We start from the raw sequence: 16271 nt of genomic DNA on the forward strand, positions 1-16271 counted from the left end.
AACTGCAGCATTATGATGACACCGCTTCAGTAGCGTTATTTGTTTTCAAAGTTGTAGCACTGCAGAAATATAATCTTTCACTAAAAAGCAAACAAAATATTCACAATTTTATATGGAGGGAAGTGCAAAAACATTGCCCCATCAAGCTTTGTCTTGCCCTGTTTGGTTGTGAAATTAAAACAGGGCTGCTTTTTTTTCGCCACTTTTTAACAGAGCACGTTTTTGTCGTCTAGAGATAAGAAAGGGATCATGAAAGGGAGAGAAGTTAGATGGAAAAAGCACAGAGGAGGGAAGGCTTAGTGGAGTTAAAAGGGAAAATTAATTGCCTATCAGGCACAAAGATGGTTTTCCAAGCTTTGTAGGGCTCGAGAGGAACCTCACTTAGGATAAACTGACCTCGATTCTGTAATCTGTGCTATACCTCAAAACAATTACTTTAACTTTGTTCTTTTGACAGTTGGTTTTTTTTCTCCAGTGTTTGTGGCTTTTTGCACTTCCTAGCAGAACAAAGTTCTATGTTAAAGTACCATACTGGTGTCAAATTGTGTTTTAGCCCGTTTATTACACTGCAAACCCATTATCCACATTATTACATTCCCTCTGACCATTTTACTGATGATTTGCTCACAATTACATTTTTAACATTGTCTCTCTTTTAAAGTTTTGGAACATTTGGGAAAAAAAAAAAAAATTGTTAATTCTCATTGAAAGAGGGCCATTGTTTGAACAAAATCAAAATACTGCAAAGTTAAGTAACTTTACTTTACGTAAGCTGTCATATAGGGACCAAGAGATCATTTTGACATAGGATTCTCACCATATTGTTTGAGTTTTCAGAAAACCGAAAAATAGAGACACACCTAATTTGACTTTAGTGTGACTCTTTAAGCTTTTATTGACCTGGGGCTGTGGCCAAGCAGCATAGGCCTAGTAATATATTTCTTAAAGTCATATCATTATGGCCGTTTACAAGGCTATGGGTCTCGCCGGTAATTAAAGAGCTCAGGGCCGATTAAATTACAAAAAATAATAAGTATGCAAATTCCCTAGCTGTTCCCTGAGGACCGTCTGAGAGAGCACACGTGTGGAATTATTCATAGGAAATCACAGACTGTGCTACATAGACTAGCCACTCTTTTAGCTCTTAACTTTGTATTCCTCGTAGACTAGTGAATGGGTGGTACAGGGAGAAAGGCCTATTTTAGGATTTCATTCTCTGCGATGCCTCAGGGTGGGCAAATGGCGCAAGACTGCCCGAGATTCATTGAACTAATCAAGCCCCAAGTTAGTTGATCAGAGCGCTGAATGGAAAAGGCTGGGAAAGAGTAGCGTGGTGAAGAAAGATGAGAAAACACAAGCACTTGAAGCGGATCAGGGGTGTATGGAGTAGGGCTCTAACAATGTACACATTTCTGTTTGAATTTTGATTCTTTCAACACAACAATATACTACACACTACAGTTGCACAAAAGTTAGAAACTTATTTTAATAAAACCCTGATTAATCTTGAAGGACGCCATTTTTTTTTCTTCCAGACAGCTCCGTGGTATTTAGCACCGACTACTTTAACAACTTTGTCTTTTACCTCGTTGGACAGCAAGAAATGGGTCCCAGTTCCTGGACATAAAGTTTCTCATTGCATTTGTGAGCGCAGTCGCATGATGTAGAAGTACAATTTGTAGTTTCACATATCTCAGAGGACGTTATACTTTCAACTCTGTATTCACTGTCTTCAAATCATGATGTCATGTGAAACACAGACACATGGATATGGCCGCATATATGGTTCCAGTCGGAATGTATTCACTTATTTAAGCTGGAAAACAAATGTGCATTATGCCCATAAGTGCGTGTTGAATGTGATGCTGTGTGATATTGGACAGTTGATTAGCAACAGAGTTTATTTTATTATTATTATTATTATTTTTTTTCCATTCACAGGTAAACCTGCAGGAATCATGGCGGTCCTCCACTTTTGGAGGTCTTGTGCAGCCCTCGGTGACAGGCTGCCTGCCTCAACTGCAGGGCAGGCACTATAGCCACAAGTCCAGCACCAGCAACTTTCCCCACACCAACGCACTCTGCCACTTCCACATCGCTGCCAGCATCAACCCTGCCACAGGTTACAGACTGAAACACACCCATCTGTACTAATACCTGAAACAAATTCCATTTTAATACAGGGATAAGAAGCTAGTCTGATCTGGTCTCGATAATTCAGTAGATGTTTTAAGCAGAAATTAAATTATACTGATATTAGAGGTGAGATTAACTCAAAATTTGTTAAAAATGTGTTACTAAAATTAGAAAAAATTCAAGTAAGAACATATAAATTATTTTATTTTCTTCTTAAAACATGCGTATGCATGATTTAAGCACAAATTTGGCACACTGTTTGTGAAAGAGGCCCATGCAGTGCATTGTTCTCGATTCTGGGAGTCAACCCCTATTTATCTCATTAGTTATTTTTTATTTTTTTTGTCAAGTTAATTTGACTGTAAATTTGTGTTGTTGTTGGGGATCTTAATTGGAACTTAATTGGCAAAACCTTCACTTTTTAGTAAGGGTGGCTGTGAAATGTCTAACATTCAAATTTTTTAGTCATGCAAGACTTGCCAGTTAATGAGCGAGTTTACAGACAGGCCATTGTTCCGGGTGTCAACAAGTCCGATAGTTAAAAAAAAAAAATTTAAAACGTATTATTATTTATACTCAGTTTTACCTTATTTTTTTTTATTTAGTTCCCATTTTTTCACGGTACATGCCAGTATTACCCATTTTAATCACTCCGCAGTCTTATTTTGTTCTGGGCTACATTTCTCCTGGACATCTACCATTTTGTTTATCAGTGTTTCATGTAATGGACATTCTTATTGATCTGTATATTTTGTAATTTATTTCTGATTTTCCAATTTATCCTGAGGAGTTATTTATATTTCCCAGATATCCCCCTTCTTCCCTCCATCTCATCTCTGTGCGCGGTGGACGACGAGGAACCAGGAGGACCTTTTACCGTCCACTGGCTCAACAATAAGGAGCTGCATTTCACTCTGGCGATGGATGTCTTTCTGCACCAGCTCAGAGGCAACCTGGAGCAGCAGGGCGAACATAGCCAGGAAGGTGTGGATCCGATCATTTTACAGACTCATTAGTGGAATCGGAGACCTAGGGTCTGTTTAATGGTGTCAGATCTTCACTATGGCTCATGTAAGAAAACATTTTATTTTGGTGGAGCTTGGGAGCATGAAGTCGTTTTCTATTCATTCCTTTTAGAGCCTGAAGACGAAAACAACTTAAATGAAGAAGATCCCGATAGCAGGACAGCGACGGACGGGGAGTCCATGGAGCTTCCTTTAGCCGCAGTGGAACACCATGTGGAGGTATTGTTGGAGCAGTGGAACCGCGGGGCGGATATGTTGTTCAGCATCCACCCCATGGACGGCTCCCTGTTGGTCTGGAACGTGGACTGGCTTGACGAATACCAGCCTGGCATGTTCAGACAAGCCCAGGTGGGTTTTGAATTCATCATAAATAATGGGCAATTTTTTTTCATGTTCTTATTTTTTTATCAAATGTAACCCATCATTTCCATGTACCTTTTGATCCTTGTAAAGTCCTCAATTTCGTCTTTGTTCTCTGAGACCATTCATCAAAAAAAAGTAATCACACATCCTTATTTCTTTCCCTCTTATATTGGTCGAGCCTGAAGGGGGGCTGGGCGTTAATTGTATATTGTTTCTGCCAGAGGTTTCGTATCGTCATGGGGTTAAGAAATCAACCCTGAGAAGATAGATTGTGGAAAACGTCTCATACTAGAATGTGAGAAATATTTGCAGAAGTTTAATTTTAAACGATCTCTGATATACAGCAGATTGATATACTGTACATCTCTGATATACAACTGATTGGGTATCATATTCAGTAAAAGATTAATGGGAAATTAATCCATGTTTCTACAATAGCCAAAGATTAAAAAATAAAAATGCAATTTTGAGATTGCAATGATTCATCCTCTCTGCGATATTTGTGAAAGCTTGCAATATTGCAAAATTCCCGCAGTTGTCCGACATTAAATGGCTTAAACTTGTTGCCCCTTCCTTCCCAGAGTACTCACCCTGGCGGTCACTGGCAGTGGCAGCACATTGTCATATAGAGCAGCTTTTATTTGGTGCTTACTGTATGTTGAATTGAATTAATTGAAAATTTACATGTATTGCAAATTGCATTGCAAGTTTTGAGAAAAGCCTCTGCAAAATCAAGCAGTTTGGGTTTTATCAAACACAAAAATACTCAGGACTTCTATTAATTGTAAGTTATACCAATATGTCTGAGCTAACTGGACTGAAGTTTTACCTTTGGTCACTCTTTATTCAAACTAATCATATCTGTCATCTGTAATGGTCTAGACTGTATTATTCACCATTTATGACTGTCACCTTTTATATTTTATAGACTTGAATGTTATGCAATAAAGTCACACAGCAAAGTGTACATTAGCCGTCATCTCAATTAAGCTGTAAATCATTTTGACAGCTATGATTGCTTGGCTCCTATTCTAATGCCTTCTCACCCAGCCATTCAGATAATTACATTCTAATTAAGTGTGGCTTCATGTAAAATTGCATACTCCGTGATGCATTTTGATCAGGAGGTAAATTATGGGGTTTTTGATGGTGCAACAGACTGTCAGGCAAGGCAGCCGATGGTGCAACCGTGACGTCCAGGTTGTTTAGTACTGACTGTTCTAAATAGATAAAACAGATAAGACATGTAGCCCATAGTCACCAGACTAGCCAAAGCTGTTACGCTCTATTCTCCGTCTATGTCCAATCTATTCACTTGCCATTCTGTTCGTGGTAATAATTATTTTTGTTAAACCAAAAATTGTTGTTACTTTTTAAGTAACAGGCATTCAATATATTTAAATTATGCATGTGCGGAGCACCCTATGAACAATAGAAACAGCATATAGAGGATATGCTGTTTCTATTATTGATAGGGTGCTCCGCCTTTCCCAGCAAGAATGCACTGATTGTGCACGCACAAGAAGTGAAAGGCAGTTGTGGTGCATTTGATAAAGCAGCATAGCTCTTTGTGGTCAGCAAACTGTCGATATTGATGCACGTTCACAAAAAAAGAATAGCCCCCTCTAGTGAAAAATGAGGAATGCATCCTTTCAAGAAAAGAAAGCAGCTGTCTTAGATCATTGCAAGATTGGGATGATATGATGATAGGCAAAAAAACAAAAGTTTGCAGTTTCAGTTTGGGATAGCGTTTGGAATTCTGGGGCTTGGCAACATAATCCACAATTCTTAAGTCGCATCACGGTTAACCTCATTATTTTCTTTATCATATTTTCATTATTATAATACCATCTGGCTTTCAGAGGTTGTGTAAGAGCAAGGGGGCATTCTATTATCGGTTGTTGATATTGAACTCTCCTTTCCTTTCTTCCTGTCAGGTGTCATTCGTATCTCGCATCCCCGTGGCGTTCCCCACGGGCGACGCCAACTCCCTGAGCCGCAGCGTCGTCATGTACGCCTGCAACAGGAACGTGGACCTTGCCATCCAGCACTGCAGACAGCGGCCGCCCGGCAGCGCACTGCCTCAGTCCACCTCTGCCCTCATCAGCTACGGTGGCCAGGGAAAAGCTGCCGTCGCCGCCACCGGAGGCCTTCGCCTCAGCATCTTCACGCCCAACGTGCTCATGATCTCCACGCACGCTGACGGCTCCCTGAACCAGTGGGCGGTCAGCTTCGCTGAGGACTCCGCATTTTCCACGGTGCTCAGCGTCTCGCACAAATCGCGGTACTGTGGACACCGGTTCCATCTTAACGACCTGGCCTGCCACTCGCTGCTGCCGCTGCTCCTCACCACCTCCCACCACAACGCCCCGCGCACACCCGGCACGTCTTCTGTCCCCCCCCAGCCCACCCCGCCCCCCCGTGGGGCGAGGCCCAGCCGGGTGTCTCTGGGTGGCGTTACCCAGGACCCCAATGCAATCTACAGTGAGCTGATCCTCTGGAGGGTGGACCCAGTGGGGCCGCTGTCCTTCTCCGGGGGGGTCTCTGAGCTGGCCAGGATCAACTCTCTGCACGCCTCAGCCTTCGCTAACGTTGCCTGGCTGCCCACGCTCATTCCTAGCAACTGTTTAGGTGAGGAAATATGCATGGTTGGTTGGGGAATTGATGAGGATGAGGACTTTGATTCCTATACCAAGGGTCACGATACAATATATTGATATACCAACATTTTACGCACAATTAAAACCAGTAATACACTTTGATGTGCTTTACGAAAAGATTTCACAGAATTTTCAAGGAATTTTTTCAGTCTAACGACTACTACAAAGAGACCACCAAATTCCCAATAAATGTAACTTTGGTAATTTATGAAAAATATCTTCTTGTAAATATTCTGGGGGAACAATAAAAAAAATCTTTGTAAATGCTCTGCTTGTATTTTTTATCATAACCATATTTGTCCAATCAGCCTGAGTTAGCTTCATTTTAATGAGTGCTCAGCAAAGTAAAGATATGACATCTACAGTATTGCTAACTGCTACTTGTCATTTTTTATTTTTTTAGGTGTGTACTGTAACTCTCCCAGCGCCTGCTTCGTAGCTAGTGATGGCCATTCACTCAGGCTGTACCAGGCTGTTATCGAAGCCAAGAAACTCCTCAGTGAGCTCTCCAATCCTGAGATATCTGTAAGTCTGCAAGCCTAATACAGCCCACTCCAAGCTCAAATTCCACACCATGTTTTCATACCCACTGACATGACTCTCAGGGAATGCAATAGGAATACCTTTACACAAACCATGAGATACTGCTAATCATTCTCAAATAAGTACTGGCAATAATACAACTTTTGTGTTAAGGTAAATGTTCAATGGATCACAAGGGTAACAATCCAGCCATATCTGTGTTAATAATGTCACACCTTTGGTATGAGATTCAGTTGTTAAAGCTTGATTTTTGTTAATATATTTTACTCCAGAAATATGTGGGTGAAGTGTTCAACATCATTAGTCAACAATCTACAGCCAAACCAGGATGTATCATCGAACTGGATTCCATCACCGACTTTGTAAGTATAGACGTGTGCACAGTGATACTGTACACACTGCCCTGTTTGATGAATGATCTCCACGAAGCAGTCGATGTAAGAAACTTCAGGGCTGTTTTCAATTCCATTTATCATTTAATCCTATTGGCTGTCTTGAACAGTGGATGGGCATCTCTGAAACAGCTTTAAATTGGTCTGAATGTTATCTTCAAAATAAGGACTTGGCTTGGCTTTCAAAAATCTCTTGAACTTGAACAAATATTTTTCTTAAAACCGTATGCCTCTAAATGAGGATAGAAAGTTTTAATATTAAATTTTGGTGATATTAATTAATGTATTATACTCACCGGCTTGACTATTTATGTAAATAATGCTCAACTCAATAGCATCCGTTGGTTTGTCTTCTAAAGCAATATCAACTTATGTGAGCTTGATATTTTTCATCCAACTCTGGAAAAGTTGAAAGATTAAAAGTATTTGTATGCTACAAACTTGGGCACCTTTATTATACGTTACATCAGAGGGTTGCAACTATTGCAGCCCTCTGAAGTAATCTATAATAATGTGCATGTTGAATTGATTGAAAGGCGTTCTCATGTGTCCCCAACTGCTTGTGTTTGGTTACCAGAAAGGAGAGCACATCATCCTTGTATCTCCGGTGGGTTTCATCAGTGATTTTTTTTTTTTTTTGAAGATTGACAAATATTTTAGCGATTACTTTTAAAGCACTGTTTGTTCTGGCCCTAAGCTACGTCATATATCTTTAACCCTCTGTTGAGAAGTGTATATCCTGCGATGCTCCGACAAAGGCTCTCTAGTCTTTTTAAAGTCTGAAGACTAGAAGTAACTCTGCATTTGGCCTCAAAGCCTCTAGGCTATGCAATGACTTACCCGAGAAAGTCACTTCCCATTTATATAGACTAGCTGTTATGTAAACATTTAGTGCTGCCTTTTAATAAAATAATGTTTTTCTCTTTTATTTTTTTATTTTTAACATGCCTCTTATATATTGCCAGGTTTTGTTTTATATCATTTTATGTATTAGTTTGTTAATAGTTGGTGTTTTTTTTATCTTAACCTTTACACTTGTATAAAAATGTTGTAAGCTATGTTTACAAAGAAAATCCTATAGAAAAATGATGATTATCTTTATTAGGATCTTTCGTCAAATTAAAACACAAATTAATTCTAGAGCCTCTATAGCATGAAATGGTCTCCAGAAGACTTGGTGCATCTCTGAGAAAGGTCAAGCATGAAGACAATAATGTCCAGAACAACCTCTCCTACATCTCCCTAAGCTGTGTGTGTGTGTGTGTGTGTGTGTGTGTGTGTGTGTGTGTGTGTGTGTGTGTGTGTGTGTGTGTGTGTGTGTGTGTGTGTGTGTGTGTGTGTGTGTGTGTGTGTGTGTGTGTGTGTGTGTGTGTGTGTGTGTGTGTGAGACAGATCAGGTCCCACTTTATACTCAATTGGTCTTTTCCTCTGCAGGAAATAGCCCTCGATATTGCATATGGTTGATTATGTCTATTGTAATGGGGTAATGGTTGGTTTTGTCCTTTTCAGCAGGGGAAGGAGACTCAGCTCCTCCATGTGTTTGAAGAGGACCTGATCCTGGGCAGTGATAGGACAGAGGTCACACATGAAGCCCCATCTGCTACAAGTCACACTGGTACAGACCCTTGACAAACATGAGAGAAGTGTGACAAGTTACTGGAAATGTAAATTTGAATATATAGGTATACATGGTTTATGCTGGGGAGAAACATTCTCGTCAAGCATTTATACTGCCTCTTTAATATGAAATGTACTGTATATGTGTAAGCCAGAGAAGCTGGAGCAGGAAAATGATGTAGAGAAAGTTTTAGCAGTCAAGTATGATATTTTTGGGTCCCAGGCCGTAGGTGATTCATATATGTGTGCATGACAAGCAGCCTAAACAACTGCCAACTTGTAGTATGAGAAATACCTGATGCACAAGATTTCTTTCCTCAAGAATAGGGCCAACATTATTGCACACGGTTGGAATTGGCCAAGAAAATTGTTTCGTTTTTTTAATCTCCCGTGACATCCTTGGCTTTTCTGTGAGAGGATGAATGGTGGATTGACGGTGAGTGTGGTTTGACGTGGTCCTCCATGTTGTCTCTTCCTTCTTCCCATCAGCAGACGGTCAGACTGGGTTCTCAGCACGCTTCTTCCTTGTGGTAGTGGAATTCACCCAGACAGGCCGCTCCCTCCTCCACATGTGGCGCCTCCAACTGGCTGCCCGACCTGTCACCATGGGTAGGCGGCAACTTTAAAGTTCATCCACTTTGAACCGATATAATATTTAGTAATAATACAAGTAACGACCTTTATTTGTATACAACCTTTCACAAGGTAATAGTAGCAGCAATGCCTGAAGGACAAAAAAAATAAACTGTCGACATTCAGGTGTTGGGTCGAAGGGGAAATCACGTCTTAAACAAGTCAGAAAATTCTAATTACAGTGTCAGAATGTCTGAAAAATGTATCGTGAATACAATTAACCTTGAGGCTATTTCTGCCATAACTATTTGTATCTTTTAATCTTTTTAAAGTTGAGAAATGGCATGGAATAAATTTACAATGCCAGAAAACGAAGGTCAGATGGGAATGGAATTTATGAATTGCTATTTCCTATAAAACAACATGCAACATGATGGGGGACTTCCTTTCTTTGTTGTTTTAACAATGATAAGTGAGCAAGATTGTCATTTCAGTAACTACGTAAACGGCATACTTGATTTTCATGTGCTGTAGTGTTTACTTGGACAGTTTTAGACAGCTTTTCTGGGGTTCATCAGTTACTAATTAAGATGACTCGGCATATGTCATTATGTATATAATAATGTGTCGTCTTTCAATGTAGGGAATGGGTATGTAAAACGTGTACAATATTAACAGAATTATTTCAAAATGTTCTGTTCCATGTCTTTCCAGAAGACACTGCAACCTTTTCAGAGAAGGAAGCGACCTCATCCATGAACTCCCCTCAGTGTAACTTTGAGACATCTGGCTCCCCTTTACCTCATAAGAGCAGACCCTGCACCTCCAACCTGCAGAGTGCCTGTCGCCTCAGCCTCACCACAGACCGGCTGTACAGCCAAGAGATGTTGCTGCCAGCGGGGGTGGAGGTCATCAGCGTCACACCCTCAGCAGGTAGATTGAATGAGCACACACAGGTAACTGATGGCTGCATGCATACGGACATGCACGCACCTATCAGAAGCCCTTATACTTTAAGATGACGTTTTATTAAAGTCAGCTGTGACGGCAGCAGACGTTGAAGGAACAGTGCAAGTTAAACAAAAAAAAAAGGATGCAAATATATGTCCAAATATATAAACAGAGGTTAACAGGGTGCATGGCTGTTCAAATTGTATATAGCAACACCATAGTTGTGAAAAATAATGAAATTATGATAATATTAATAGCAATACAAATAATGATAATAATACTAATTGCAATCATAGTCGTAGTATTACTGCTATATTTAATGTTACAATTATTATTAGAACCACTGATGATAATGATATTAATTTAAAGTTACGGTGAGCTCAGAATGTGACATTTAATTTAAGTACCTTCAGTAACTTCTTGCCTATTTTATTTCTGAGGTTATTGATGTTCCCATTCAACTCATCACTTTCATCTTAAGATAAGGAATATAAGGTGCTTGGATAAAATTCTTTCAATACCGGTGCTCTTTAATAAGTCAAAGTATAGTCAACGAGTTTTAATTACATTGTGGTCTTTAGTGCAGTAGAACAGTTTTCAGCTGTCATTGACACATTGAAGGAAGAATCTCAAGGTATCCTAAATTGAACTCTCTTTGCAGGTCACCTAAGTGCATCGTCTTTACTGCCAGCTGGTCGTGCGCCTTACCTCCTCGCCACTTCCTGCTCCGATGGCAAAGTGCGCTTCTGGAAGTGCAGTGTCACAGGACCGACACCCGTGGATACAGACCAGCTGGTCATCCAGTGGGAGGAGTGGCCCCTCCTGGTGGAGGAAGGGTTGGCCAATAGCAGTGCAGTTGGTGTACCGGGTTGTCCAATGGAGGTCAGGTGCTGTCACACGAGTCGGATCGCTGTGGCGTACAGACAAAAATCGAACAAACCTCTGAACTCTACTCCACAGATTAACTCTCAGCCATTTTTGACCTCCCCCCCTACGCTAGCTTCCACACCTTATGTGAACCCTAAATCAAGTATGCAACCAGCCCTTAGCACACACCACAGTCCAGATCTCAACCCGAGCCCTTATCCAGAAAGCCCCAGAGAACCATCAGTCCACATTGGTATATTCCAGTGTGAATCTACGGGAGGCTCCCAATGGGTTTTAGAACAGACGTTGGTCTTGGACAGCGCTGCTTCCGACGCCAACTGTAGCACCACCAAGAGCCTGAATATCCCCGGTAACAACACCGACTTTTCTGTACCCAACGAGAATTGCCTCGCTTCCACCGGTAAGAATCTGGTTCATTTGGATTGGGTTTCCCAAGAAGACGGATCACATGTTTTAACAGTCAGCATCGGGACAAAATTGTACATGTACGGCCCGCTCTCTGGGAAACCTCCAGAGCTCTGCATGTCCTCCGAAGGGAGCAGGACCCAAAGCTCGTACCGGCTGGTTCTGCTCAGATCGGTTGACCTGGTCTCCTCCGTCGAAGGCTCTTTGCCGATCCCCGTCTCCCTGTCCTGGGTGCGAGACGGCATCTTGGTTGTGGGAATGGACTGCGAAATGCACGTCTACTCCCAGTGGCAGCCCCCGGCGCCGCCCAGGCCAAACAACGGCATCAACCACGACAATGACCTGAGCAGCAGCGTGTCCTCCATAGTTTCTGCTGTCAGACAGAGCCAGGAGGAGGGGCTAAGCACTGGGTCTGCCATGTCCGCGCTGGCCCCTCCCAAAAAGGCTCTCACTCGGTCAATGACGAGCTTGGCCCAGAAGCTTAGCGGGAAGAGAACAGCGTATGACCTGCCGGTGGAAATGGAAGATTCCGGGTTGTTTGAGGCGGCTCACCAACTATTCCCCACTTTGCCACAGTACCATCCAGTACAGTTACTGGAACTGATGGATCTCGGGAAGGTAAAAGAACGGCTTTCATGACTTTTTTTTATTTGCGTTTTTCTCTCTTTCTTTTTGTTGTTTGAGTCCTGTCTGTAGTGGAAGTAATGGTAAATGGGCTGCATTTTATAAAGCGCTTTTCTAATCTTGCGACCACTCAAAGCACTTTACAGCACACACCTCACATTCACTTATTCAGACATTCATACATCAACGGCGGCAACAACCGCGCAGGGCACACACCTGCTCGGTGAGAGAATTTAGGGGTTCAGTGTCTTGCTCAAGAACACTTCGACGTGCCGCCAGGAGACGACCCACTCTGCCTCCTGCGCCGTTTTTGCCCCTAATTATAAAATAGTTGTTCGACACTTAGTCACACAATCCATTTACAAATCAATAAGTGAGAGAGAACGGAAAAGGATCCTTGATTGAAGTCTTGGTTAGAGTTTAAGTTCACAGTAGACCGAGAACTTTGCATTTGCTTGACACATATAGATTTATATTGTATGTGAAAATAAATGGTTCATTAAATACTTAAATTGATTAAATACAGATAAAGCGATCTCACAATAGATCAATCAAAAAGATTCTGACGCCAATCACTCGGATTGACTCCCAATGATTGGAAAAATACAAACTTTTTTTGTTTGATTTCCTTCAAAGCCATCAAAAGCTTTTTTTTCGTTCTTGAGGGATAGAACATGATTTCAGGTGATACTTTCCACTGTCATGCAAGTAGAAGTGGTACAATGGCAATGGAAATACATTTTTGAGCATTTTGTTTGGCAATGCCTGTACAATAACATCAATGTGCGTTACATAGCTTGCACACACACCCTGGATTTCAGCAAATATCACTACATACCAGAATCTGCAAACCACATGAGCAATAAACACCATTGGATGTGTGGCTTTGGAGTTTTCAGCTAATAACGAGACTGATGGCAATGCAACCGATAATTTGACAGGCCAATTACCTCTTAATTTATCAATTGGGTCACATGGAAGTAACAGCAGACCCATTAACGCATTTATCACATCTCCCTTTCAAGGTTCATCGGGCCAAGGCCATCCTCTCTCACCTGGTGAAGTGCATCGCCGGAGAGATTGTGGCTCTGAAAGACAATGCCGCTAATCCCGAAAAGCGTGTTCGCTCCCGAACAATTGGCGCAGGAGGCAGCACTGCCAGGGACAACAAGATGTTCAGCAAGGGAGAGGGCGACTCCCCGGATTACACAGAGATCAGCTCCATCCCGCCCCTGCCGCTGTATGCACTGTTAGCAGCTGACGAGGACACGTCGCTCAAACCAGGTGTGTACATTAGTTGTTTTTTTGTAATATATAATTTCTTTGTAACACCGAAATCTTCAATTCTATTTTTCATTTTTGACAACCTTTTTTTCCTGATGATTCTCATGATGTCATTTCATACAGCCGATCAGAACAAATATGATATTGATATGGTAATATGAAATAAGACATTTTTTTCATTGTGGTGAAGTATTTAAACATTTTCTGAAAACAACTGGTTAAGGCTTTACATTGTTTAAGCTATGGTGAATTCTACGACTAAATGCCTTTCCATTTACTGCCTTTCCCATCGTTCATGAGTCAGTGTATTCACAAAGTGTGCGCGAGTGAGGACGGTGGACTCACACATATAATAAAAACATACACACATTAAATTATTTCCTGCTCTTTGGTATTTTGATTTAATCTGCTGTCTCCCTGGAACAAGGTTTTTTTTGTTTGTTTGTTTTTCCCCTTTCCCCCCCTATCCAGTCTCTTATGAAATGAATGTATTTTGTAATTCAATTTTTTTGTTACGTCTCCCTGCAGACAAAATCGGTAGTGTCAGTGGAGATAGTGGGCACGGTTCCAGCCAGACTGATGCCTATGACGAGCTCTTCCATATGCCCAGCATGGTGGACCTGGAGCCTCTTGACGCTGACCAAGAGGAAGCTGGAAACAAGGTCAGTTTCTATTGCCAGCGGCACTGTGGGTTGATAGGTAGCATGACAATGAGCTTTGGAATTATCTCCCTTGAGATGGTTTCTGGTTTTGTTTGTGACAATTATTTTTTATTTCAGAGCAGCGTCGCTTATGTGTAAAGGTACATGACATGTAAACTTGTGAGTGGGAAAAGAATGGTTTTCAGCCATCTGCCTGCCGAACAGATTTAAAATAGTGTCCAGTGCCCAAATTGACAGAAGAATAAGTCAAGTTCACTTACACCGCCACCTTCTAGTCACCTCCACACAAAGGAAAGAATGATCAAATCCGGCAATCGACAGATTGGGAGCCTCTGTTATGAAGAGTATAATAAGGGATTATCTTTGGGAGGGGGGGCAGCGCAGCACATGGGAGCTATTACAGATGGAGAGGAAGACAGGTCCTGATCTAGACCTGATCTATGACCTGATGACTGTGCTGCGACTCTGCTGTGCACACAAGCAGAAATCTTCACTTTTGTAGCTTATTGATAATTGTAAAAGTTTTGATAACATGCTTAGAATAAGCATCGTTTTAATTTGATAAATGTCGGCACTGATAGGCAAAAAATGAACTAAATGGGTTTTATTTCTATTTAAAACAACAAAAACAAGAAAGACGCTGTGGTTGCGGTGGCCAAGTAATGTAATCGGTGTACGCCTGAACACCGTGTAACGCCGGTAACCGCAGCAACCATTGTGCTCCCATTTGATGACTCATAATTCTCCGAGGACCTTTGCATTACATTAGAGATAAGTCCAGTAATACACTATAAACAATATAATAATTGATGTCATAGATGGAGAACTGATATTCTGCCAGGTCATGGTATAATCTAAATTTTACAGTATATTTAGCATATTAGCGTGATAAAAATGTAATCTCCATGTTTGAAATCGTGTCCATTATAATCTTGGTTTCATAAGTTTAGCTTAATTATTTGAGTGTATTGCACACTGTGTTGTAAAAGATTTAATCTCTTTAAGTGGGCATTTGCTTTTCAATGCTATAAGACTGTTAAGTTTTATTCTGGGTTGTTCTGGTGCATCATCCATGCCTGTTTGATGTTTTTTTTGCACCCCAAGCACTGCAGAAGCTTTTTGAATTGCCTTTTTGAACTGCTCAGTTTTATTATTCTCCAGGACCCAACACTCATGGAATTGCTAGAATTCTTCTTTTTCTTTCTTCTCCCTTAAAGTTATTTGGATCTCAATCAATCATCAATATTTCTATTTGTAAAATAAAGGATAATATCTTCCACGATTTCTTTGACCGCCGGAAGGTGCTCCCGTGTCTGAGCAAAAAAATAAATATATCTGTAAATATTAGAAAAGCTCTCTAAACCATTTAAAAATTGAAATCCCTGTCTAACTTCTGATTTCTTCTGCTTTGCTGACAAATGCAAAAACTTGGAAGATCGGAAGTGCTTCATATTTTTATTAAAATAAAAAGGGAAAATCCATTAATAGATGTACTGTATTCTTTGTGTTAACATCGCTGTTTTCCAGGTGATTGACCTGTCGCAATACAGTCCCACATTCTTTGGGCCGGAACACGCCCAGGTTCTGTCCAGCCACCTCCTCCACTCCAGTCTTCCGGGTTTGACTAGAATGGAGCAGATGTCGCTCATGGCTCTAGCCGACACCATCGCCACCACCAGCACCGACCTGCGAGACAGCCACGGAAAGAACAAAGGTACTGCAGGACTGTAGCTCTTCTCCTAAAAACTGTCTCTCCTCGAGACAGTAAACAGATAAGTAAAGGAGGACTTTACTTATAACCCTAACCCTAACCCTAACCCCAAAAAGAGTCAAGGTGCTTTAGACTTCAAACTACATAGAATTTTGTGCACCAATGTGTGTTCTCTCTCCTGATGGTTGTTCTCTAAATTAGCTGGATGAACTAGCGTGGGTGCATTTGTTATGCCTTACTTTCTTGGTATCCTTAAAAAACTACAAGATTGATCTATGTTTGTGCCTTTGGCCTTTAAGAGGGTAATTACTGCTCCTTTCACATCCCTGTTTGTTGTGATTGCATTGAAAAAAATGCCAGCAGTTCAAAGGAAAATAATGTGGCGTGTTCTCTGATGTCTTACATACTGACGCCAAATATTGCAAGGTAACAAAACA

At 41.1% G+C, this 16271-nt stretch overlaps 1 protein-coding gene across 1 annotated transcript in view; it reads left to right on the forward strand.

Annotated features, from left to right (window-relative positions):
• The window catches only part of dmxl1 (Dmx like 1), a 69202-nt gene that overhangs the window by 16672 nt on the left and 36259 nt on the right, over positions 1-16271 (forward strand). The window contains exons 9-22 of the mRNA XM_080004660.1: positions 1942-2122; positions 2944-3120; positions 3274-3509; positions 5462-6155; positions 6588-6709; positions 7000-7089; positions 8629-8734; positions 9226-9345; positions 10024-10242; positions 10922-11177; positions 11322-12171; positions 13203-13461; positions 13990-14123; positions 15651-15837. Coding sequence (XP_079860786.1) covers positions 1942-2122; positions 2944-3120; positions 3274-3509; positions 5462-6155; positions 6588-6709; positions 7000-7089; positions 8629-8734; positions 9226-9345; positions 10024-10242; positions 10922-11177; positions 11322-12171; positions 13203-13461; positions 13990-14123; positions 15651-15837 — 3631 coding nt within the window. The remainder of the gene's footprint in view (positions 1-1941; positions 2123-2943; positions 3121-3273; positions 3510-5461; positions 6156-6587; positions 6710-6999; positions 7090-8628; positions 8735-9225; positions 9346-10023; positions 10243-10921; positions 11178-11321; positions 12172-13202; positions 13462-13989; positions 14124-15650; positions 15838-16271) is intronic.

Source organism: Zeus faber (assembly GCF_960531495.2).
Source record: "Zeus faber genome assembly, chromosome: 7".
Classification (NCBI taxonomy): Eukaryota; Metazoa; Chordata; class Actinopteri; order Zeiformes; family Zeidae; genus Zeus; species Zeus faber.